The 26,081-nt window shown below is 48.1% G+C and overlaps 1 protein-coding gene across 3 annotated transcripts in view; it reads right to left on the reverse strand.

Annotated features, from left to right (window-relative positions):
• kirrel3b (kirre like nephrin family adhesion molecule 3b) overlaps window positions 1-26,081 on the reverse strand; it is a 583,172-nt gene that overhangs the window by 16,557 nt on the left and 540,534 nt on the right. For 2 of the 3 annotated variants that reach the window (XM_080214871.1, XM_080214870.1), the window contains 6 exons: window positions 25,115-25,242; window positions 22,048-22,174; window positions 20,129-20,229; window positions 11,995-12,193; window positions 6,977-7,084; window positions 5,510-5,692 (listed from right to left, as the gene is read on the reverse strand). In XM_080214871.1, coding sequence (XP_080070997.1) covers window positions 5,510-5,692; window positions 6,977-7,084; window positions 11,995-12,193; window positions 20,129-20,229; window positions 22,048-22,174; window positions 25,115-25,242 — 846 coding nt within the window. The remainder of the gene's footprint in view (window positions 1-5,509; window positions 5,693-6,976; window positions 7,085-11,994; window positions 12,194-20,128; window positions 20,230-22,047; window positions 22,175-25,114; window positions 25,243-26,081) is intronic. The other variant, XM_080214872.1, reaches the window with a different exon arrangement.

The raw sequence follows: 26,081 nt of genomic DNA on the forward strand, positions 1-26,081 counted from the left end.
GGGTGGGATTGTGGCCGGTGCAGACTTGATGGGCCGAATGGCCTCCTTCTACACTGTAGGGGATTCTATGATTTTATGAAACGTGTGGCAGGATAAACACAGGCATGACTGGATAGGATGGGGAGAGCAGGATGTGGGTTTACCCAGTGCCTATCTCTTGCTCCTACTTTCAATAACTTCAATTGCAGCGTTAATGTAAGCCTGTTTGTGATACAAATAAGCAAATTTTAAAACTTAAGCGCGCAATTTGATTTTTAACAAATGATAAACTAATTCTTTTCCCAAATACAGCTTCTTTCGTTTCATTTCCCTTGTTCCCCTGGTCTTTTTGCAAGGTGCCATCACACACTTTGTAAACCCAAGCTCCAGCATTCTCTGTTCTTCCTCTTTCACTTTTTACTGGGTTCGAGTTAAGACGGACCTGGCCAACCTCTATGTCATGTTGCCTTTAAAACCTCTTGGCTCAACCTCGCTTGTCCCTGCAGCACCTCTGCTGAATCTTTATCGGGATCTGTCTAATGTTCTGATTCTGCTTCTTAACCCTGTGATTTCGGGTACAGCTCCTTCTCTTTGAGTTCCGTCTAAACCTCTATCATTCTCCAGCTTCAGTTCTCAGCCTCTCGCTGCAAGGGATTCTCATTATTCTTCCAGCTCATAAGCTTTTCAATATTCTCCATCCACTTAATATTCTAAGGACGCATTCTCCACCCTTGCCTCTGGTTGTAAAATAACAACACGGCTTTAGGTTGCAGGAGAACTACCCCAATGTATTTGTTTGTTACACTGAGAATCCCTTGGGAATGGCATAAGGAAGTGAGGGAGGTTCAAAGACTGAGGTAAACGCAACATGCTGCAGATGCTGGAGATCTGAAATAAAAACAGGGAGGGCCGGACTTTATGGCCTCATTCGAGCGAGATTGGAAATTTCTGCCCGAGGTCATTTTCCGTTGTCTGCCCCTCGCCCGCTCTGATTCTGTGGCGGACGAGGTAGTAGAATTCTGGAGAAAGTGCGGGAAGTACCCAGCAGGTCTGGCAGCGTCTGTGGAGGGAGAAACACGGCACAAATATTTGGATTTTCCAGCCCCGATACCGGCCGGGATTTGTCGCGGGCAGGATGGGAAAATTTGGAGAGCCGTTAAAAAGCCTCTCATCGAACCCCACAGTGCAGAAAGAGGCCCTTCGGCCCATCGAGTCTGCACCAAACACAATCCCACCCAGGCCCTACCCTCATATCATACCCACTAATCGCTCTAACCTACACTTCCCTGGACACTAAGGGGCAATTTCTTAGCATGGCCAATCAACCTAACCCCTGCACATCTTTGGGCTGTGGGAGGAAACCAGAGCACCTGGAGGAATCCCATGCAGACACGAGGAGAATGTGCAAACTCCACGCAGACAGTGACCCAGGCCAGGAATCGAGCTCAGGACCCTGGAGCTGTGAAGCAGCAGTGCTAACCATTATGCTACTGTGCCACCTGTCCAAACACTCCCATCCTATTCGTGACAACACTCCTTCCCCCCTGTATCAGGACTGGGAAGTACCGTCCTTTGGACCAATATGATTCAGAATTGTTCCGATCTAATATCATATTGTCTGCTTCCTACCCAAAGTACTACTCTCTGTTTCCTGCCCCTCAGCCAATCTCATAATCCATGTTGTTACTATCCCTATTCTTCCAAGAGCCTATAACTTTGCTCACAGGTCTGTGGTGTGCCACTGTTCCAAACGCTTTTTGGATGAACATGGGCAACCCACCAACAACATTATCCTCATTGACACTGTCCGCCACCTCTTCAAAAACACCCCAGCAAGTTGGTGAAGCAAGATTTCCTCTTACTAAATCCATGCCGACTTTTCTTTATTAATCCACATTTGTCTGCACAACTATTAACTTTGTCCTGAATTATTGCTTCTCTAAGTTTCTCCGCTATCAAAGTTAAACTGACCGGCCCTTAATCATCAGGCTTGTCCTTACATTTTTTTGGTGTAACCTTTGGAATTTGTCAGTCCTCTGGCACCAACCATGAGTCTACGGAAGACTGAAAAATGATAGCCTCAGAATTTCCACACAATCTTCCTGCATTGTCTTTGGACGCATCTCATCTGGTTATCAATGTAAATTGAGATAACCTATCCAATACCCCCTCCTTTTCAATTTTAAACCATTTGAGTGACTGAATTAATGTCATGGATGGGAAGCATCTTCTTCCTTGGTAAAGACAAGAAAATATTCATTTCATATCTCAGCTACGCCCCCTGCCTTAAAGTTTACTCATTAGTGTCACAAGTAGGCTCACATTAACACTGCATTGAAGTTACTGTGAAAATCCCCTAGTCGCCACACTCCGGTGCCTGTTCGGGTACACTGAGGGAGAATTTAGAATGGCCAATCCACCCTAACCATCACATCTTTCAGACTGTGGGAGGAAACTCACGCAGACATGGGGAAAATGTGTAAACTCCACACAGTCAGTGACCCAAGCTGGGAATTGGACCTGGGTCCTAGTGCTGTGAGGCAGCAGTGCTAACCACTGTGCCACCGTGTTGCCCGACTGACATAGATTTACCTGGCCCACCTCATTTCCAAGAATCAGCTCTCACAGTGCCTTCTTCCTCAGTGGAAACACACTGGTGTAGAAAATTCGTCTAAGCACACTCTTTTCCCTGTCTGCCCTTTACACTAATACTATCCCAGTCTATATTCAGAAAATCAATGTCCCCATTATTTATACCACTCTGTAACTTCTTTGCAAATTTGTTTCTCGACATCTTTCACACTCGTTGGTGACCTATAGGTGACAGCAAGCAATGTACTTTTTTTGTACAGGGAAGTATTGTTTCTTGTGCACTGCACAGACAAAGCATACCGTTCATAGAGAAGGAAACGAGTGCATGCAGAATGTAGTATTACAGCCATAGCTAAGGTGTAGAGAAAGATCAACTTAATGCGAGCCAGGTCTATTCAAAAGTCTGATGGCAGCAGGGAAGAAGCTGTTCTTGAGACAGTTGGTACGTGACCTTGGGCTTCGGTATTTTCAAGATCCAGTTGCGGGGGTGGGGGGCGCCGAGCATCAGGCCACGGAGTTTGGAGATGAGTTTTGTAGGAATAATAGTGTCGAAGGCTGAGCTGTAGTCAATAAATAGGAGTCTGACATAGATGTCCTTGTTATCTAGGTGTTCCAGGGTTGAGTGCAGGGCCAGGGAGATGGTGTCTGCTGTGGACCTGTTGCAGTGGTAGGCAAACTGGATCCAGGTAGCCTGGGAGGTTGGAATTGATTCGTGCCATGACTAACCTTTCGAAGCACATGATGGATGTCAGAGCCACCGGCCGATAGACATTAAGGCACGCTGCTTGGCTTTTCTTTGATACTGGGATGATGGTCGTCTCCTTGAAGCAGATAGGGACCTCAGATTGTTGTAAAGAGAGGTTGAAGATATCTGTGAATATCCCTGCGGATCCACGCAGGATCTGAGTGCTCCTCTGGCTACCATCTGGCCAATTGCTTTCCATGGGTTGACCTTCAAGAAAGCTACTCTGACATCTGCAATGGTGACCTGGGACGCATGTTCATCCAGGGCTTCCAGGGTGGAGGACATGCTCTCGCTGACCTCTTGTTTAAAGTGGGCAAAAAAATGCACTGAGCTCATCAGGGAGGGGTGCGTTGGAGCCGGCGATTTTACACGCCTTCATCTTGTAGCCTGTTATGTCTTGCAGACCTTGCCATGGTCGGTGGGGGTTGGTGTGGTTAGCCTGGGACTCTACTTTGGTCCGGTGCTGTCTTTTGCCATCATTGATGGATCTCCTTAGATCGTATCCAGCTTTCTTGCATAGATCAGTGTCGCCTGACTTGAACGCCTCAGACCTGGACTTCAGCAAGCAGTGGATATCCCTGTTCACCCATGGTTTCAGATTAGCTTCTTTGGCACACACTCTTCTGCACACTTACTAATGAAGTCAGTGACTGTAGTGGTGCACTCATTCAGCTTGGTCACAGAGTTTTTAAATGCTGACCAGTCCACTGACTCTAAGCAGTCCCGTAGGAGATTATCCGATTCCTCATGACTTTCTTTGACGGATTCTCCCGCTTGCTTGTAAACCGGGAGCAGGAGCACAGCCTTGTGGTCCGATTTACCAAAGTGTGGGTGGGCAATAGAGTGGTAGGCATGTTTGATCTTTGTGTCGCAGTGGTCTAGGATGTTTGGGCCTCTGGTGGAGCAGGAGACGTATTGGTGGTAACTTGGTAGTACGCTCTTGAGCTTGGCCTCATTGAAGTCCCCGGCCATGATGAACAAGGCCTCAGGATGTTTCATCTCAAGACTGTTTGCAATGGTATATACTCTGTCCAGCGTGGTGTTCATGCCCACATGGGGTGGAATGTGAACTGCTGTCAGGATAAGAGAAGTAAACTTACGTGGAAGGTAGTAGGGATGGCATTTTAGCATCAGGTATTCTAGGTCCAGGGAGCAGAAATCCACCAGAAACTCAGAGTCCTGGAGATTGATCTCCAGGAGGCTCCAGGCCCATCCTGGAAAGTTGGCTGACCCTCCACTATCGTGATGTAGGAAATGTGCAGCCAATTGGTACACTGCAAAATCTCACAAATAGTGTGGTATTCATGACTAGATATTGATGTTGATTGAGAATAATTATTCACCTGACTATGGGAACACTCCCCCCCCCCCCCCCCCCCGCAACCTTCCCCGCCACCTTTTCTCAAAAAGACACCAACAGAGCTTCCCCGACAAAGCCTTTCTTTAACAGCTCATCCAAAAGTTAGCATCTCCAATCGTGTACCATTCCCCTCACTCTGCCTGGATGCTGGACTCGAGTCATTGGACTCAGGCTTACACCTGCAACCTCAGAGACAAATGTGCAGTCAACTGAACCTTTACTGACATCAATTGACTGAAGTTCCAAAACTGGGGGTAGAACCACCAAGTTGAAAAGAATAGAAGAGGAAATAAGGTAAATCAAGGGATATTGGTTCAGTGATGCCAAACCCTGGTCACAAGAACTCATTGTGTGGAGGAGAGAGGGAATACAGTGAGGAGGAAGGAGCCAAGCAATCTTGGAGTTCTTGGTAAAGAATGAACAAGAGTTGGAAGCAGTGTGATGAATCTAGACTTTAGCACAGGGTACAGGGGGATGATTTATTCAGAGCATAGGAGAGATAATAAGAGAAAGATTCAAATGGACACTGCGCGCCGTGAATCTGGATGGAAGCATGACTCTTGGAGTCAAAACCAACTCATGCTTACCAGTCGTGAAGACCTATGCTGCAACTGAATATGTTCTGGTTCAGGCTGTGAGGTGGGATGACATGGATGCGAGATTGCCCACCTCGTGCAGAAGCTTGGGAAGCGAAGGTGGCGTGGGGTAGAGAAGAGTAACGGAGGGGGCGGGGAGCTGAGGGTAGGTTCTGGCCCCATTGACAAGCCACGGGAAGGAAGCTACTCTACAGTCACATGGTATTTACGAAGATGCAGGGGTTGGGTCGTCATTACCTGAACTGTGCTTTCTGCTGGCGAATGGGAAGTGATGTCGTCTCAGTGGTATAAGCTCTCTCAGACAGTTAGTCTTTGTGAAGAATGGAAGTATACTCTTGGCCTGACAATTGTCAATGCGTACACCAGATGGGATTTTCGCTATCCACCATGAATGATTTTTGCGAGCTTTAATGAGGCATCCTGGAATATTAAAGTGAGTGGGAATCCAGTTAATCACTTACAAAACCGTCACTTTCCAATTCCTCTGCTTGTGTCTCCTAGCGGTGAAGATTATTTGGTCAAGGTTCAGGCCAAGTGGGTCCATTCAATGTCTGAACCACTCAAGGATGGCATTAAGCAAACCCGAACCCATCATCTTCATTTGTCCAGACACTTCTCAGCAGTAGACTACATGGTTCAAAAGTCAAGCCCCACCTTTGCACTTTCTGCTCCTTTCTACTGGTCTCACATGGCTTGAGGGGTGCTTGGGAGGATGGACTTGCCTAGGATGGTAGGTATAGCTGGGAAAGGAAGGGGTGGGGAGCTGTGAGAGCTGGAAAGGTGGGCAAGCACAACTCGGAGGATGAGGCTGGGAGAGGGGTGGGTGAGGAAACAAAGGAATCTGGGAACAGCCTGCTCCAGGATTCCATTGGATTCTGGCTGATTTGCGTCTCAACTCCATGTCCCTTAACCTAACACAGATCTATCAACCTCAATCTGAGTCACCCACCACTTGGGGACAAAATTTCTTTGTGTAGAAAATGTGTTTCCAATTCACTCTGGACTGTCCTCACTCAAAACTTACAGATCTGCTCACTCCCTTCAGATCTTCCCACCAGGAGAACCAGTTTTTCTGCATCTAACAAAGTCAATATGTTCAACATTTTAAGCTACTCTCCCTTCAATGTACATTCAATGGAATACAAGCCATGTTTATGTGATCTGCTTCATAGTTTAACCTTCGAAACCCTGTGATTCAGAGGAATCTGTGCCCCCCCACCTCCCAATGCCCCCCTCCCCCTGTCCCAGGCCAATATACCCTTCCTGGGACACTGTGTCCAAATCCGAACAGTACCCCAGGTCTGATCAATGCTTCGTAAAACTGAATTGGAACTATCCCTCCTTCATAAACCGATCCTCTTGGACCTTTCGATTAGTTATAAATGGTTTATATTCTTGGGGCGGGATTTTCCTGCCACGCTCGCCCCAAAGCAGGAGAGTCCCACCCGAAGTCAACAGGCCTTGGCATGGTCCGCATACTGCCCGCTACGATTCCTGGGGCAGGCGGGATGGGAAAATCCTGCCCTTTGGGCTCCAAGTCCTTAATTCCACACTATGTCACTACATGACGATTGTTGAGTTCAGTGTGGATGCCCTGACACTTGCCCGCACCGAACTCCATCTTGTCCTAGTCTTGCCCCCACGCTCAACATAGGAGTTGGATTTCGTTGCCACAAGATGCTCCCAATCCACACAGACACTTACTTCTCTGGGAGCGTGAACAGCAGATGACCGTGATCGTTGCCAAGACGACGACAAATGCCACTCCGGCTCCAACTGCCACGCCGATGACGACAGCCAATGAGAGCGCCTCTGCGGGGAAGAAGCATAGGGCACATCAAAACCAGCCCAGTGACGGTGACCAATGGCTGCCAAATTCAGCACTGATGCCCAGCGTGAGGTGGGAAGTTGATGCCAGGATTGGCTGAGATTATGAAAATTGGAAGCAAGTCCAGGTGGATCCCATTTTCCAGGCTTTATAAAGCCCCTTCAAGGTCCCCAGATGGCAGACGGGAAAATTCACCCTCTGGCCCATGAATGTGTCTGCTGCCCAGTGTATGAGGAGTTGCAATCCTCACCGTTCTGGCCACGGCCATTCACCCTACACAGGAACTATCCCCTCCAGCCTCTCCGTCAGCAGCCAAAAATGGAGACTCCTGAATTTGTAGGCAATGGGAACCAGTTAGGAACCTGGTTCATGACCATAAAAACCATAGAATCCTTACAGTGCAGAAGGAGGCCATCCGGCCCATCTGACAACAATCCCACCCAGGACCTATCCCCGTCACCCCGCATATTTACCCTGTTAATCTACACATCTGGGGACACTAAAGGGCAATTGAGCATGGCCTAACCTGCACATCTTTGGACTATGGGAGGAAACCGAGCACCTGGAGGAAACCCACACAGACATGGGGAGAATGTGCAGATGCCACACAGTCAGTGACCCAAGCCAGGAAGCAAGCCCGTTCATCTGGAACTTACACGGGGTATCACAGAGCCACTTATAGCTATTTTCTGAATGGATGAGAAATTACAGGAAAAGTATTAGGGCTTTCAGTCCTTCCCAACAAACCTCAAAATTCCTAAAATGATCTCTTTGAGGCAGCATTCTAGAAAGGGTGGCACAGTGGTTAGCCCTGCTGCCCCACAGCACCAGGGACCCGGGTTCGATTCCTGGCTTGGGTCACTGTCTATGTGGAGTTTGCACATTCTCCCCATGTCAGCGTGGGTTTCTTCCGGGTACTCTGGTTTCCTCCCACAGTCAGAGAGATGTGCTGGTTAGGCGCATTGGCCATGCTAAATTCTCCCTCGGTGTACCCGAACAGGCGCCAGAGCGTGGCGACTAGGGGATTTTCTCAGTGGCTTCATTGCAGCGTTAATGTAATCATAATGATGTCAGGGGTAAGTTTTTCACTCAGAGGGTGGTGAGTGAGTGGAATCGGCTGCCGTCGGTGGTGGTAGAGGCGAACTCGCTGGGGTCTTTTAAGAGACTTCTGGATGAGTACATGGGATTTAATGGGATTGAGGGTTATAGATGGGCCTGGTAGGTAGGGATAGGATTTGTGCAACTTGTGGGCCGAAGGGCCTGTCTGTGCTGTAGTGTTCTATGTTCTATGTACTTGTGACAATAATAAATAAACTAACTTAAAGTGAACCTGATGATATAGACATGGGACAAAGTACGTCATGGGAAGACAATCAAAGGAAATAAGAGGATGGAGTATAGGGAAGAGACATCAAAGAAGATTTGCAGAAATACTGCACAATCAATTCCTCGCATCTATCGAAACGCACATTACAACAGAATCCGTTCTTATTTATTATGAATCGGGGCTGGGATCCCGCGATGATTTCTCTGTTTTTTAACCCGGATGTACTGAGGCCACTCGTACTGCCCAAGGCCGAGATGACAAAGCTCAGATGAGATGTGAGAATTTGTTTTCCCCGTGCAGCGAGTGGTTTGGGGTCTGGAATGCACTGCTTGGGGGAGTGACGGAGGCAGGTTCAACACACGGCACTCAAAAGGGAATAAAATGAATATTTAAACAGAAACAATGAGCAGGGATGTGGGGAAAAGGCAGGAGAATGGCAGTAAGTCATTCAATCCCGAGAGTGAGGGAGACCATTCGGCCCACCAGGTCTGCACTGGCTCTCTCTGATGAAGTATCTCACTCAGACCCTTACCCCCAACCCTATCCCCGTAACCATTTACATGACACATCCATCTAACCTACACCCTGAGGGACAATTCGCCATTGCCAGTCCACCTGACCCGTACACTGTGCAAGGACACCTGGCCCATGTGACAACAATCCCACCCAGGTCCTATCCCCGTCACCCTGCATCTCTACCCTGCTAACCTATACACAGGGGACACTAAACGGGCAATTTAGCATGGCCTAACCTGCACCCAAAGGAAACCCACTCAGGCATGGGGAGAATGATACCTGTTTGGAGAGCTGGGTGCAGCCACGATGGGCCAAGTGGCCTCCTTCTGCGCCGTAACATTTCTGTTCGATCGGACTATTCCCACTTTGGTAGGAATAATGGTAGGAAGGATTATTACTTACGGGGTGAAAAACTGCAGCAGGCGACGGTGCAGAGGGACCTCGGGGTCCTTGTGCATGAGTCGCAAAAACCCAGCTTGCAGGTGCAGCAGGTGGTCAGGAAGGCGAATGGGATGCTGGCCTTCATAGCGAGGGGGATTGAATATAAAAGTAGGGAGGTCTTGCTGCAGCTGTATAGGGCATTGGTGAGGCCGCAGCTGGAGTACTGTGTGCAGTTTTGGTCGCCATACTTATGCAAGGATATTTTGGCCTTGGAGGGAGTGCAGAGGAGGTTTACTAGGCTGATACCGGAGTTGAGGGGGTTGAGCTATGAGGAGAGGCTGAATAGACTAGGCTTGTACTCGTTAGAGTTTAGAAGAATGAGGGGAGATCTCATTGAGACATATAAGATGATGAATGGGATGGATAGGATAGAGGTGGAGAGGCTCTTCCTGCTCAGAAAGGACAGTAGGACTAGGGGGCACAGCCTCAAGATAAAGGGGGGGCGGTTTAGAACGGAGTTGAGGAGGAACTTCTTCACTCAAAGGGTGGTGAATCTCTGGAATTCTCTGCCCGTTGAAGTGGTGGAGGCTGCCTCGTTAAATATTTTTAAGACGCGGGTTGATGGGTTTTTGATAAGCGAGGGGATTAAGGGTTATGGGGAGAGGGCGGGAATGTGGAACTGAGACACGACAGATCAGCCATGATCTTACTGAATGGCGGGGCAGGCTCGAAGGGCCAGATGGCCTACTCCTGCTCCTATTTCTTATGTTCTTATGACTGCGCTTTGCAGCTCAGTAGCAAACCACGACAACAGGCCGAGCAAGCACGGGGTAGACCACGCTCCGAGGTTGGGAAGGTGGAATAGGTTCAGAATTCCTCCCAGGCCAGCGTCAATCCCAGCCGGCTGCTAGCCCAAGCCCGGAGCATCCCTCCCATTGCAGAAACCAGTCCTGTTAGATTGCCAGCGTCAGAGCACCCTACCACTCAATCCATCAGTGAGATCCTGTCATGTTGTCTGAACTGGATTCGAAGCTTAAACCATTGCCTAACCTAAAGATAGAGTTACTCTGGAAATGAAGCTTGGCATCTGCGAAGGTCTTATTCGACAACAAAGAAAGATAAATGAGAGACAACTGAAAGGGAAGCCAGCTATAAGTCAGATAAATATCTGTTATCTGAGCATAAAATGATTATAGCTAAAATAAACCAGCTGCTGGGATTGTGTATAATGGTTCAGGGATGGAAGGTTTCAGAATTTTCAATTTCTGTGCACTGATATATTCGGTTACTATTATTCACCGAGGTAAAGCTGCTCGCTCAGGCTGCCCGTGAATGAAGATGAGAAGCGAATGTTCATTCGGATAGTGGGTCCTGACAAAAGGGATGGTTCACAGCACAGGGGCAGGGCGTAGGAGGAGACAGGGAGTGCAGTAACAGAGGTGGGATTTAGGATCATAGAAACCCCACAGTGCAGAGAGAGGCCCTCCGGCCCATCGAGTCTGCACCGACCACAATCCCACCCAGGCCCTACCCCCATATCCCTACATATTATACCCACTAATCCCTCTAACCTACTACACACTACACTCGATCTTAGCCGAAAGGCCGAGAAGCTACACATCCCAGGACACAAAGGCGAAATTTTTAGCATGGCCAATCAACCGAACTCCCGCACATCTTTGGACTGTGGGAGGAAACCGGAGCACCCGGAGCAAACCCATGCAGACACGAGGAGAATGCGCAAACTCCACACGGACAGTGACCCGAGCCGGGAATTGAACCCAGGTCCCTGGAGCTGTGAAGCGGCAGTGCTAACCCACTGTGCTACCGTGCCGCCTGGAATACTTATTTAGGGAATACTTTGAAGGCAGGAGAGGTGTGGAGGGTGGTTTTAAGGGAGCAGATGATTCAGGATAGGCAGGGTTGGGAAATTCAAATGTAGCTCGATGGCACGAAGGACAGAAGCTAATTTTTTTTTATTCATTTGTGGGATATTTGGGTTCGTTAGCTGGCCAGCATTTATTGCCCATCCCTAGCTGCCTTTTGCAGGTCAACTGAGAGTCAACAATATCGCTGTGGCTCTGGAGTCACATGTAGGCCTGATCAGGTCAAGATGACGGGTTTCCTTCCCTCAAGGACATTAGTGAACCAGATGGGTTTTTTCCCCGACAATCGACTATGGTTTCATGGTCATGGCATGTTGGCAAAGTGGTTAACACTGTTGCTTCACGGTGCCAGGGACCTGGGTTCAATTCTGACCTCAGGTCACTGTCTGCGTGGAGTTTGCACATTCTCCTTGTGTCTGCATGGGTTTCTTCTGGGTGCTCCAGTTTCTTCTCACAGTCCAAAGATGTGCTGGTTATGTTTATTGACCATGCTAAATTGATGCTTAGTGTCAGGGGGATTAGCAGTGTAAATATGTGGTGTTACAAGAATAGGGTGTGTTTGTGGTCGGTGCAAACTCAATGGGCTGAATGGCCTGCTTCTGTAATGTAGGGATTAAATTCTATGATTAATTTAGATTCTTAATTCCAGATTTCTTTTTATTGAATTCAAATTCTACCATTGGGGATTTGAACCCAGGTCCCTCAAGTATTAGCTGAATTTCTGATTAACAGTGCAGCGATAATACCACTAGACCACCGATATTTGTTTTCTTGCAAAACCCACCTTGTTCTTTCAGGCGAATAATTTCTGTATCGGAGCCAAAGCTGTTCCAAGCTGTGCAGTTGTAAATTGTCTGGAAGTCCGCCCGCACAATGTTACTGATAGTCAGTGTGGAGATTACCCCTTCCTCCATGCTCACTGTCTCCACTGTATAACGTCCCGAAGTCCCTGATTCTAGAACGTTCTCCTTCCATGACCAGGCCTGGGTGTATCCAGTAGAAGAAAAAGAGAGAGTAGATTATCAACTGCTTTTTAAGACCATCCGGCATGACAGAAGATTCCAGAATTCCACATCTTTGAAGGAGGCGGAACTTAGGGTACTTTGGAGCACCCAAAGTTTGGAAAGGCATTCTAAAAAGTGTTCGGTTGATTGGCCGTGCTAAGTTGCCCCTTAGTGTCAGGGCGACTAGCAGGGTAAATACATGGGGTTTCAGGGATAGGCTTTGGGTGGGATTATTGTTAATACAGACTCAATGGACTGAATGGCCTCCTTCTGCATTGTGGGATTCTATGATACCAAAATCTGACACTCTTAGTGTAAGTATGCAAAAGTAGGCCTCAAATCTGGTTGGAATTCTCCCTGTGAACGTTAGGAACACATATTGGGATGTTGGGAGATTAATTCCCATACACAAGGAATATACAGGTGGAAAATCTCGAGCTAAAGCCCAATTTATCTGAGACAGTTTTTCTCTTTGAGAAAGGGGATGGTACCTCTCCCCCCATTGGTAAATCAACTGGTAACAGATCATCATGTGCGTTCCTCTATCATCATTTGGCTACAGTGACTCTCGAAGACAAAGAGAAATACAAATGTACCATTCTGACTAGTTCCTGATTCCTTGCGGATAGCGATCCCTGAGGGAACGCACAGATGTGGCCATCAGATTCAGCTGCTTTTCCTCTCCTAAGCTACACCTTTACACCTTCATAGAAGGTATAATACAAAACAGTACAGCACAGGAACAGGTCCTTTGGCCCATGAGGTTGTGCTGAACATGACGTCAAATTGAACTAATCCCTTTCGCTTGCCCTTGATCCATATTTCTCTATTTCTTGCATATTCATGTATTTATCTGAAAGCCTCTTAAACATCTCTATTGTATCTGCCTCCACCACCACCCCTGGCAGGGCGTTCCAGACACCCACCACTCTCTGCGTAAAAACCTTACCCCACACATCTCCTTTGAACTTTCTCCCTCTCACCTTAAGTGCATGTCCCCTGGTATTAAGACATTTCAACTCTGGGAAACCTCACCTTTCCTGTCCTAATACCCCCTTATCTGGCTCAGTGTCTATTATTTTACTGTTTGAACGCAATGCTGCGAAGGGGAGTTTTACCATGTTAGAGGTGCTTTTTGATGCAAATTGATTTGAAGAGGAAGTAGATGGTGAAGTGAAGGCTCTCTGCCTCCGTCTCTCGGTCCGATTGCTAGAGGAGATGAGGGGTCAGCAGGGTGCCCAGTACCTTGTGGACAATTACAACCCCCCCTCTCCAGGGAGAGGACAGGAACCTGGACGGACACAGGGGAAATACTAAATACAAGATTGCCTGTTGGCTACTTATGGCTTAAGGCTGATCAAATGCCGGTGTAGATGGTGAAATCTAACGGCAATGCTCCCAGACGATTTACTGACATTTCTGCCCCAGGCTCACTCTGCTGAGATCATATATCTGGGACTCGGGAGGTGCTATTTTCCAGGTTGTGCTGTGAGACTTTGGCCGCACAACTTGCTGTGAGAGAGGATGTCAATATCAGCAATAATAATAGGAGGGATTCTATTCAACACCCTGATGGTCAGCATTGACCAATAACTGAACTGGACCAGCCACATAAATACTGCGGCTATTGCTATGTTGTGGCTGTTTTGGCATCATCGTGAGATTTTAGATTTTGTTAGGATTTATTGATGAGGGAATTTTCGATACAGGGAGTTTCTGTAGCACTCACCCTGCCTGGAACTGTGGTCCTGTTTATACACATTGACAACATGGTTCCCAAAGTAAAACCCTGAGACAGAACTGCTAATGATCACTCATTCTCGGTTCCCATTGGCCCCTCAAATTAGTTGACCCATCTTAAGCTGTATTGGGGCAGCACGGTAGCACAGTGGGTTAGCACTGCTGCTTCACAGCTCCAGGGACCCGGGTTCGATTCCCGGCTGGGGTCACTGTCTGTGTGGAGTTTGCACATTCTCCTCGTGTCTGCGTGGGTTTCCTCCAGGTACTCCGGTTTCCTCCCACAGTCCAAAGATGTGCGGGTTAGGTTGATTGGCCATGCTAAGAAATTGCCCCTTAGTGTCTAGGGATGGGTAGGTTAGAGGGATTAGTGGATATAATATGTAGAGATATGGGGGTAGGGCCTGGGTGGGATTGTGTTCGGTGCAGACTCGATGGGCCGAAGGGCCTCTTTCTGCACTGTAGGTTTCTATGATTCTGTAAGTCTTAAGCAGACAGACACCGCATCTGCAACAGTTCAAAGCAGATCAGAGGCCGGGAATACTGCGGCGAGTAACTCACCTCCTGTCTCCCCAAAACTTATCCATCAGCTACAAGGCACAAGTTAGGAATGTGCTGGAACACTCCCCACTTGCCTGGATGGGTGCAGCTCCAACAACACTCAAGAAGCTTGACACCATCCAGGACAAAGCAGCCCACTTGATTGGCCCCCCATCTACACACATTCACTCCCCCCACCACAGTGGCAGCAGTGTGTACCATCTACAAGATGCACTGCAGCAATTCACCAAAGATCTTTAGACAGCACCTTCCAAACCCACCACCGCTTCCATCTAGAAGGACAAGGGCAGCAGATACGGGGAACACCAGCACCTGGAAGTTCCCCTCCGAGCCACTCCTCATTCTGATTTGGAAATATATTGGCAGTCCCTTCACTGACCTTGGCTCAAAATCCTGGCACTCCCTCCCTACCAGCACTGTGGGTGTAGCTACACCACAGGGATCGCCTGAGAAGGCAGCTCGCCACCAATTGCCCTTTTCAAGTGGGGTCAATGATAACTTTCGGAAGGATTAGTGGATGAATACTTGAAGGAGCGACACTGGGGAAAGAAGATGTGTGGGACCTTTTCCAGGGTAATTAGGGATGGGCAATAAATGTTGGCCTTGCCAGCGAAGCCCCCATCCTGTAAATATTATTACTTTTTTAAAAAATTGAGGTCATATACAGAGCGCAATTTCAACCCAGGTCATTGAATGTAGAGTAAGTGCAGAGCTCAGCGAAAGCCGAGGACTCTGACTCACAATGGGATCCTCCTGCCATTATTCTGGGAAATTTCTCTCTGCACATGCTGAATGAACCAAGGGCCCTGAAAACTGCACCATTAAACATTCCCAAAGCACAGTCCATCATCATTAGCGACAACTCTCCCAGTAATGACTGGGTGACGCAACCAGAGGAACATCCCTCATCTTGACGCTACACAGCACTTCCCTGCGTTGGCATTATTTTCTTTTCCTGAGCTGATTGGATTAGACTGACAACTTAACATTGGCCAATAATCAGGCACAGCAGTGGCCCTGTGTGCGGTGTGAGCTCGGGAATAACCCCCCCCACTGCCCCTCACACTAATCATCACAAATCTGAAATCAGTGAAGTGAATGTGTCAGAGAGACTGCGCGCCATCCATTCCTATCCCTGAAACGATTCATTTTTAGTCCTGCTGATCCATAAAGACTTCTCCGCCGCAATAAAAAAGCCATTAGCTGGCAAACTAATTAGAAATCGAGCATCTGTATGGCTGTCACATGTTCTACATGTCTAATCACACACTGTACAGACTGCGCCAGATGTTTTTCACTGATAGTACTGCATTGGGCTGCGCATCCAATTATATCTCTTCTCATTGCCTTTCCTCGCAACTGTTATCTAGCTTTCTCTTGTACTGCTGCAATGCTTGGCTTGTCTTGTCGGGAGGTGAGGGACAGGCTGATTGACTTTTGGAAGGAATGGCCAACACTTTATTGTATTAAGGGAGTGAAATGTCGCAGGGAGGTTGACAAAGAAATTTTTCACTCTGAATGGCGTCGAGAGATAGAGTGACCCAAAGCATATCAGAAAGGAGGCTTTCAAAGAGAATGTTGAAAGGACGGAAAGGAGATAAAGAAGCTTAGAGGAAGCAACTCCAGAGTTTAAAGCTCAGGCAGTGGGAGACACTTCTGTCAGTGGTTAAAATTCGGGGGCCAGCGGAGGTCCACGTTGGAGAAGCTCAGAGATCCTGGATCTGAGGAGGCTACATTTCCTTAAAGTGTCTGACACCTGATCTGATTTATTATTGTCACATGAATTAGTGTACAGTGAAAAGTATTGTTTCTTGCACATTATACAGACAAAGCATACCATTGATAGAGAAGGAGAGGGTGCAGAATGTAGTGTTACAGTCATAGCTAGGGTGTAGAGAAAGATCAACTTAGTGCAATTCAAAAGTCTGACAGCAGCAGGGAAGAAGCTGCTCTTGAGTCGGTTCATACGAGACCTCAGACTTTTGTATCTTTTTCCCGAAGGAAGAAGATGGATGAGGGCATCTCCTGGGTGCGTGGGGTACTTAATTATGTTGGCTGCCCTTCCGAGGCAGTGGGAAGTGTAGACAGGGTCAATAGATGGGAGGTTGGTTTGAGTGATGGAACCCCACTGTTCGCTGACCGAACTTCTGGTGTTTTGCCAGTTCAATTTTCTGCTCACTAACACTCTTGATGGCGCCATCTCTCACTGAGCTACAATTCCGCAGACTCTAATGATTTCTCGAGCTTCACCCTGTCCTGATCCAGCTGACTATGTGGGGAATCAAATTGCTATGACCCAGAATGCGGTTCTTGAATTGGAGTCAATGATTACTTTTGGAAGGATTCGTGGATGTACACTTGAAAGAGCGACATTGGGAAAAGAAGATCGGGAAGCTCTATCAAAGAGCCAGCAGAGATACAGTGGACTGAATGGTCTCATTCTGCGCTGCATGAATCTATAGAGCAAGCCCAGTGATGGGGCTACCGAGGCTAATGAATGGGTCGCATGAGTGGCCTTCCTTCAACTCAGTGGGCTTCAAGATTGGAAGCGGGCTTGTTCACTAACCATAACTCCAGAAATAAAATTAAGTACATGTAATACTCGCCGAGTATTTAATAATGAGTTGTAGAAAATGCTTAATCATTTATATATTAATAGAAATGTCCTCAACTTCGGATGGTAAAAACAAAAGAAATATTGACACTTTGGACACAGAGGGAGTGCACGGTTCTCACAGACAATGTTGTGAGCAATCAGCACACACTTCACTCACCCTTGGTTTATGTGCAAATTGCTTTAGTTAAACCGTTAGGGGAAAAAACCCTACACAGATAGAAGCCGGTGGAATGCAGCAACCCTGAACGTGGGCAAAGGTATTCCTGGAGGTTTGTCACAGGATTATCCCCCGCGCTCCAGTCAATAGTCAGCCAACACATCCAACCCTTCCTAGGCCAATTGGAAAACTAAAAGACCCATTAGTACTGGAGTACTGTGTGCAGTTTTGGTCGCCGCACTTACGCAAGGATATTTTGGCCTTGGAGGGAGTGCAGAGGAGGTTTACTAGGCTGATACCGGAGATGAGGGGGTTGAGCTATGAAGAGAGGCTGAATAGACTGGGCCTGTACTCGGAGTTTAGAAGGATGAGGGGGGATCTTATAGAGGCGTACAAGATAATGAAGGGGATGGATAGGGTAGAGGCAGAGAGATTCTTCCCGCTTAGAAAGGACAGCAGGACTAGAGGGCACAGCCTCAAGATAACGGGGGGGGGCAGTTTAGATCAGAGTTGAGGAGGAACTTCTTCACTCAAAGGGTGGTGAATCTCTGGAATTCTCTGCCCATTGAAGTGGTGGAGGCTACCTCGCTAAATATATTTAAGACACGGGTAGATAGGTTTCTAATAGACAGGGGAATTAAGGGTTATGGGGAGAAAGCGGGAAAGTGGAACTGATCCACTTCAGATCAGCCATGATCTTATTGAATGGCGGGGCAGGCTCGAAGGGCTAGATGGCCTACTCCTGCTCCTATTTCTTATGTTCTTATGTTCATTACCCCCATTTGCATTATGCTGGACTGTCCGTTATACAGCCTTTCACCCGCTTTCAATATTTTTATACCTGATAAAGAGAAATGTTCAAAGAAAATGACAAAAAAAAACCTGGTGATTTTTCCTCACACAGCAGCACCCTGGAGAAGATCTTCAACCTCTGGAGTCTCCAGGCCAATCCTAGGAAGATGGCAACCCCACACATGAGGCCACAGCTAAGGGGAAACACTCTCAGTCATACAATCCCTACAGTGCAGAAGGAGGTCATCGAGTCTGCACCAAAAGGAGTCCCACCCAGGGCCTATCCCCACACATTTACCCCGCTAATCCCCTAACACTAAGGGTCATTTTAACATGGCCAATCCACCTAACCTGCACATCTTTGGACTGTGGGAGGAAACCGGAGCATCCGGAGGAAACCCACGCAGAAATTCCCGAAAAGTTTGTGTTCAGTTCCCACTCCTGAGACCTGAATACAAAATCCAGGCTGGCGACCCAGTGCAGTACCGAGGGAGTGCTGAAGTGTCAGAGCAGCTGCCTTTTCAGATGTGAGGTTAAACTCAGGCTCTGTCCTCATGTTCAGGATACTGGAATAGATCCCTCTTTTGAAGAGCAGCAGATGGGTTCTCCCTGGTTTCCTGGTGAAACATTGCCTGTGGAAGCTCCCCGAGTATAAATTAACTTTCCAGTTCCCTACAACAGCGATTGTATGTTTCAGTTCACTCGGGAGCTCTGAGGTTGTGAAAGGTGCTATATAAATGCAAGTCTTTCCAGTCTGTCATGTTCAATTCCTCACTTGGCAGAATCATTCAGAGAGGGGGAAAGATCTCCAACCAGGCACTTTAACCGATGTAACTGGGTGACAATGAGACCACAGGGTAGAACAGTGTTTAATGGTTAGCACTGCTGCTTCACAGCACCAGAGATCCCAGTTCAATCCCAGCCTTAGGTGACTGTGTACAGTCTGCATTCTCCCCTTGTCTGTGCAGGTTTCCTCCGGGTGCTCAAGTTTCCTCCCACAGTCCAAAGATGGTTAGGGGGATTGGCCATGCTAAATTGCCCCTTAGTGTCCCAAGATGTGCAGGTTAGGTGGATTGGCCATGCTAAATTGGCATTAGTGTCCCAAGATGTGCGGGTTAGGTGGATTGGCCATGCTAAATTAGCCGTTACTGTCCCAAGATGCGTAGGTTAGGTGGATTGGCTATGCTAAATTGCCTCTTAGGGTCCCAAGATGTGCAGGTTAGGTGGATTGGCCATGCTAAATTGCCCCTTAGTATCCCAAGATGTGCAGGTTAGGTGGATTGGCCATGCTAAATTACCCCTTAGTGTCCCAAGATGTGCAGGTTAAGGAGATTGGCCATGCTAAATTGCCCCTTAGTGTCCCAAGATGTGCAGGTTAGGTGGATTGGCCATGCTAAATTGGCATGAGTGCCCCTAGATGTGCAGGTTAGGTGGATTGGCCATGCTAAATTGGCATTAGTGTCACAAGGTGTGCAGGTTAGGTGGATTGGCCATGCTAAATTGCCCCTTAGTGTCCCAAGATGTGCAGGTTAGGTGGATTGGCCATGCTAAATTGGCATGAGTGCCCCAAGATGTGCAGGTTAGGTGGATTGGCCATGCTAAACTGGCTGTTAGTGTCCCAAGATGTGCAGGTTAGGGGGATTGGCCATGCTAAATTGCCCCTTAGTGTCCCAAGATGTGTAGGTTAGGTCAATTGGCCATGCTAAACTGGCCGTTAGTGTCCCAAGATGTGCAGGTTAAGGGGATTGGCCATGCTAAATTACCCCTTAGTGTCCCAAGATGTGCAGGTTAGGTGGATTGGCCATGCTAAATTGCCCCTTAATGTCCAAAGATGTGTAGATTTGGTGGGATTGGCCATGCAAAATTGCCCCAGAGTGTCCAGAGGTGTGCAAGTTAGTGGATTAGCCACGTGTGGGGTTATGGGGATAGGACGGGGTTTGGCTCTGGGTGGGATGCTCTTCGGGAGAGTCGGCACAGACTCGCTGGGCCGAATGGCCCCTTGGTGCAACGTGCGGCGACAGGACGGGGTGTGTCCGGCTGAGTCACTCACTATTCGATCGGGAGGAGGTGTACTCCGAATGAAACACTTGATCTGTCCTTTCTTGCCTTGGAGAGCGTGCTGCATCTGTGTACTGGAGATGATGGGGGGTCCTGCAATAGAAAACATAAACAAGTCATAGACACACACACACACACACACACACACACACACACACACACACACATACAAACACACACACACACACAAACACACACACACACAAACACACACACACACACATACAAACACACACACACACAAACACACACACACACAAACACACACACACACAAACACACACACACACAAACACACACACACACAAACACACGCGCGCAATTCATCAAACAAGTTTATTAAATTAGACTCTTCATCCATCAAAGCCTTCTATGTATTACACCCTCTCTAAAGGAACAACTAACATCAGGGCACACTCGGCACATAATGAAACTGAATATAATTGCTGATTATTAGTGGTCTAATTAAAATAAATTTACATTTAATGAATATTTTAAAGGGTAATTGCACAGACAACGTGCAACAAACTTGTATCAAATCTTATCTCAAAGGTAACCAGCATATTTTCTTTCCCCTTTGCTAACTTCAGTGAGCTTGCATTGTTGGAACTTGAGTGAGACATATGGAAGGAAGTGGTACATGGTCGGTTCGATGTAAATGTGTGCCACTGCCTGAACCGTACAGAGTTCCCCCTCAAGGTGATGTTTGAATTTGATCACCAGGAACGGTATTTTTCTCCTGCAGGATTAATTTTGAAAGCAATTCTGTTTCTCTCAAACAAAACGTGCGGCGTGCTGTTTTATTTATTGTTTTCTTCTTATTCAGGGTGTAGCATCTGAACTCCGAAACTCACACGTTTCCTCCACACGTTTGAACCCTGGCCCCAGTGATTCTGTAAATGAAAGGTGGGGGATGAATGCCGGCTGGGGTGATGTCAGTGAGGCTGAAATGAGCAAAAACACCGTTCCCAATCCGCACACTCCGTTCAAACACTCTGTGCCTGCTTAATAACAACGTTCCACTCATTTGATTAAAGCTTATAACACCATTTGTAGGTCAGTTTGTAGGGGTGTGTGTGTGCCTCTGTGCATCAGAATATTGATGCTTGTGTATCTGTAAACCTATACACAAGTGTCTATGATACTATCTCTGTGCCAATTGTGTGATATCTGTTCCTATGCCTGTGTAGACAAAGATGTAATGAAGTGTATCTGTGTCCACAAGTACATGCATATGAGCATGCATGTGCATGTGGAGCATTTGTGTGTTTTTGTGCATGTGCACTTGTGCATGGGCATGCATGTACACTCAACAGCTTGTGTGTGTGTGTGTGTGAGTGTGTGCACATGTCTGTGCCTGTGTGCACCTGTTTGCATGTGTGTGTGTGTGTACATACTTACGTCTGTGTGTGTCTGTATGTGCATGTGTGCACACTTGTGTATGTAACTGTGATGGTGTACGCATATATGTGTGTGTATGTGCTTGTGTGTGCATGTACTTGTCTGTGTGTGCGCACCGGTATGGGCACATGTATATGTGTGTGTATGCATGCATACATGCATGTGCATGTACTTGTCTGTGTGTATGTGTGCATACCTGTATGTGCATATGTATTTATATTTACGTGTCTCTGTATGTATGTATGAATATCCATGCGTTCATTTGTGCGTGTATATGCACATATATGTATATGTGTGCATACCTGTGTATGTATGAGTATGTGTGTATGAATTTGCATGTGTGTTTGTGTACATGCATATGTGTGTGTATGCAAGTTCGTGTGTGTGTGTGCATGTGTGCACGTATGTGTGCAGATGTACTCATGTACATGCGTGGATGCACGTGTGTGTGTGCACAGAATGACTCAGTGCATTACAGATTTGCAAGCTGGGAACAGAGGAGTATTTTACCATTGACTGTCAGGCTGACCTCCCTCTCCCCAGCACCAACCCGCGGCACCACGGCCCTGCAGACATACTTCCCAGCATCCTCCTGAGCCACTGCCTTCAGTGTCATAACGTTATCGTTACTGAGAACCTAAACAAGGAGAGGGAGAGGTCAGAGTTCAACAAGGGGAACATTGCAAGGTAGCCAACACATTACAGCCTGGTGAAAATGATTCATCTCAGGGGCGTCTCCTCAGTGACGGGGTGAGGCTGTGAGCAGTGTGTGTAATTAAAACAGAAAACGCTGGAGAGAATGACACAGAGAATGGTTAGCACTGCTGCCTCGCAGCGCCAGGAGCCCTGGGGCTCAATTCCTGGCTTGGGTCACTGTCTGTGTGAAGTCTGCACATTCTTCCCGTGTCGGCGTGGGTTTCGTCCAGGTGCTCCGGTTTCCTCCCACAGACCAAAGACGTGCTGGTTAGGGTGCATTGACCCAAACAGGCACCGGAGTGTGGCGACTCGGGGAATTTCACAGTAACTTCATTGCAGTGTTAATGTAAGCCTGGCAAACAAAATAATGAAATAAACCTGACACGTTGTGACCCTTCACCGTCCTCAAAAACCACTCCCTCCCTTTGACGCTGATGGATGCGTCACGCGTTTCCCACCTTTTCTGTGTTTTTTTTACCCCAAATTCACAAACTTCCCGTGTTTTAACCTGGGAAGATTGAGCCGCAGCACCATGACTCGCCACCATGTGGCGCACTTTGCTCACGTTTGACTGGTCCAGCTGAGAATGGCTGTGAGCATTCAGAGAGCGCCGAGGGCCAGGGCACATTGGGGGGGGGGAGCGGAGGAGAGGGGAGACGGCCATCTTCAATGCGCCCCAGAAGATGTAGACCGCCTGTCCCTGTCCTTCACTCAGACGACCCTGTGTGTGCAATTTGACAGGCGCAAGATTTCTGCTCCATTGTGCGTGCTGGCTGATACTGAATTCCATAAATCCGTAAAGCAGAGGTGGGGAACATCCCCTTGGAGCAGGGATAGACTCCAAACGCTGTGCCTTCCAGGGACTTGTACAATCCCGGCAGACTCTCCCAGAACGAGTGCTGTGGTTACAGAGACTGCGGTTTTCAGAAGGCCCTGTTTGCTGCTTTGGGCGGCTGTACCGTCACCTCCCTCAAAGGAGCCCCTCTGGTGTCCTGGTCAATATCTTCCCTCAGCCGACTGACAAACACTGGAGCAAGAGTAGGCCATTTGGCCCATCGAGCCTGCTCTGCCCACCGACCTTTCACCTCAATGCCATTTCCCCGCACGATCCCCGGATCCTTTGATATCTTCGAAACGTAGGAATCTTATCGATGTCCGTCTTGGGGTTTGAGCCCCCATGTCCCTCTGGGGCAGAGAATTCCAAAGATTCACCAGCCCCTGAGCGAAGAACTTCCTTCTGTGCTAAATGGCTGACCCCTTATTCAGAGACTGTGATGCGGATTAACTCTTCATATATTACGCTGCTGTCTGTGGGAGCTTGCTGTGCACTAAGTGGCTACCACATTCCCTACATCCTAATCGTAATTATACCACAATATTAAACTAGCTGTGAGGTGCTTTTCGATACCCTGATGTTGTAAAAGTGGATATATGAATGCGGGAGGGCGTTATTTTGCAAAATCCATTGTGTTCTTGGGAGGAAGGTTCTGAGCTGGTGCCAGAAACACCTTTATCCTCGACCTGTTGGGCCTTCCTCGTGGATCTGGCAAATAAAGGGAGGGCCTCGCAACTGGCTCTGATCCGCAACTCACCCAACGTCCGTACACAGGCACGGCGGCACAGTGGGTTAGCACTGCCTGCTTCACAGCTCCAGCGGCCTGGGTTCGATTCCCGGCTCGGGTCACTGTCTGTGTGCACGTTCTCCTCGTGTCTGCGTGGGTTTCCTCCGGGTGCTCCGGTTTCCTCCCACAGTCCAAAGATGTGCAGGTTAGGTTGATTGGACATGCTAAAAAATTGCCCCTTCGTATCCTGGGATGCTCAGGTTAGAGGGATTAGTGGGTAAAATATGTAGAACATAGAACATTACAGCACAGTACAGGCCCTTTGGACCTCGATGTTGCGCCGACCAGTGGAACCAATCTAATGACCCTCTTATATATCATATAATATCATATCATGTAGGGATATGGGGGTGGGGTCCGAGTGGGATTGTGCAGACTCGATGGGCTGAAGGGCCTCCTTTCTGCACTGTAGGGTTCTATGATCTATGATCTATTGTGGTCAGTGATCAGATGCAAGATCCCTGGCTGATATTGCTCTCTTTTTAGCACAGGAAACAGGCCCTTCGGCCCTCCAAAACAGACTCCTTCAGTTAACATACATTACCCAACAACTGCCCCCAGCCCAATACCAGAAGACTCAAGACACAACCCCCTTCAGTCAAAACAAAAAGAACACACAAAAGTTGTGGAATTATTGAGATGCTCAGTTGTTAACATCTGAAGAATTAGACTATCTCCCGGGGTTACATTCTCAGCGGTGTAATCACGGAATGATACATCATCGCCATAATTTGACACAGACCGGGATTTTCCCATCCCGCCTGCCACGGGAATCGTAGTGGGTGGGGCACACACCATGAAAAGGTCCGTTGGCCTCGGGTGGGATTTTCCAGTGCACACCGGCCTGACCTGGAGCTACTTGGCCATTTCCTCATCGTTGCAACCTGGAACTCCCTCCCTAACAGCACTGCGGGTGTACCTACACTTCAGGGGCTGCAGCCATTCAAGGAAGGGGGGTCACCACCACCTTCTCAGGGGCAATTAAGGATGGGCAGTAGGATGCTGGATACGAACCAGTTCCTGAGGATGAATGTTTCAACGAGGATTCACCGGCGCAGGAATCCCACACCATCTGCAAAGATGGTGAAAGACTGAGTTTCCCACCTTGGCCTCATCGCACGGCTCCCCCTGCCTCACCCGTCCTGGTGGGGATTCGATCGTAAATGGAGGAGGACGCAGAATGTGTGGACAGGTCGCCTCTGGGTGTGGCGAGGTGCCCACTGACAGGCCCCGCCGCCTGTGCCAGTCCCCATACTCACCACCCCGGAGCCTCGCTTCATCCACACGATGGTGAGGGAGGGGTTTCCAGTCCAGGCGCAGTTAAAGATGGCGCTCGACCCCAGGTCCACGGCCAGAGACTGGGGTTCAGAGGTCAGCCGGGGCCCAACTGCACAGGGAGAGAGGAGAAGAGGGATGAGGAGAGTTGAAGGATTAGTCTGTGAGCATTTTCAGCCAAGCTGAACCCAACAACAATGTGCATTTATCTAGCGCCTTTAATAGAGCAACATGCAGTCCAAAAAATGTTTCGCAGGAGTAGATCACATGGTCCATTGAACCCCATGACTGATCCTGGCCTCCAGCTCCCTTTTCCAGCCCTTTCCTGATATTCCTTAATTCCCTGAGAGACCAATAATCTATCCATCTCCAATAATGACGCATCCACAACCCCCTGGGTAGTGAATTCTAAAGATTCACAACCTCTCGAGTGGGACAATTTCCCCTCATCTCAGTCCTAAGTGATCAGCCGCCTTCACCCCAAGTATTCCCAAGTATGGATAAGGAGAGATATTGTGAGCCTAGTCTAAGAGATAAAGGAAGCGTTTGTCAAAGCTAGGAACACATGAAACAAACATGGAATGCAAAGAAAGTAGGAAGGAGCTTAAGCAAGGAGTAAGGAGGGCTAAAAGGGGTCATGAAAAAGCATTGGCCAGCAGGATTAAGCAAAATCCCAAGGCTTTTTATACATATATAAAGAGCAAGAGGGTAGCTAGGGAGAGGGTTGCCCCACTCAAGGATAGGGGAGGGAAGCTGTGTGTGGAGCCAGAGGAAATGGGCGAGGTATTAAACTTTGCACCAATATTCACCAAAGAGGAGGACTTGATAGATGATGAGTCTGAGAAACATTAAGGTCAACAAGTCCCCAGGGCTTCATGGGATATACCCCAGGATACTGAGAGAGGCAAGGGAGGACATTGGTGGGGCCTTGAGACAAATCTTTGTATCCTC

This window comes from Carcharhinus amblyrhynchos, chromosome 29 (assembly GCF_965287045.1).
Source record: "Carcharhinus amblyrhynchos chromosome 29, sCarAmb.v2.hapA, whole genome shotgun sequence".
In the NCBI taxonomy this organism is placed as follows: Eukaryota; Metazoa; Chordata; class Chondrichthyes; order Carcharhiniformes; family Carcharhinidae; genus Carcharhinus; species Carcharhinus amblyrhynchos.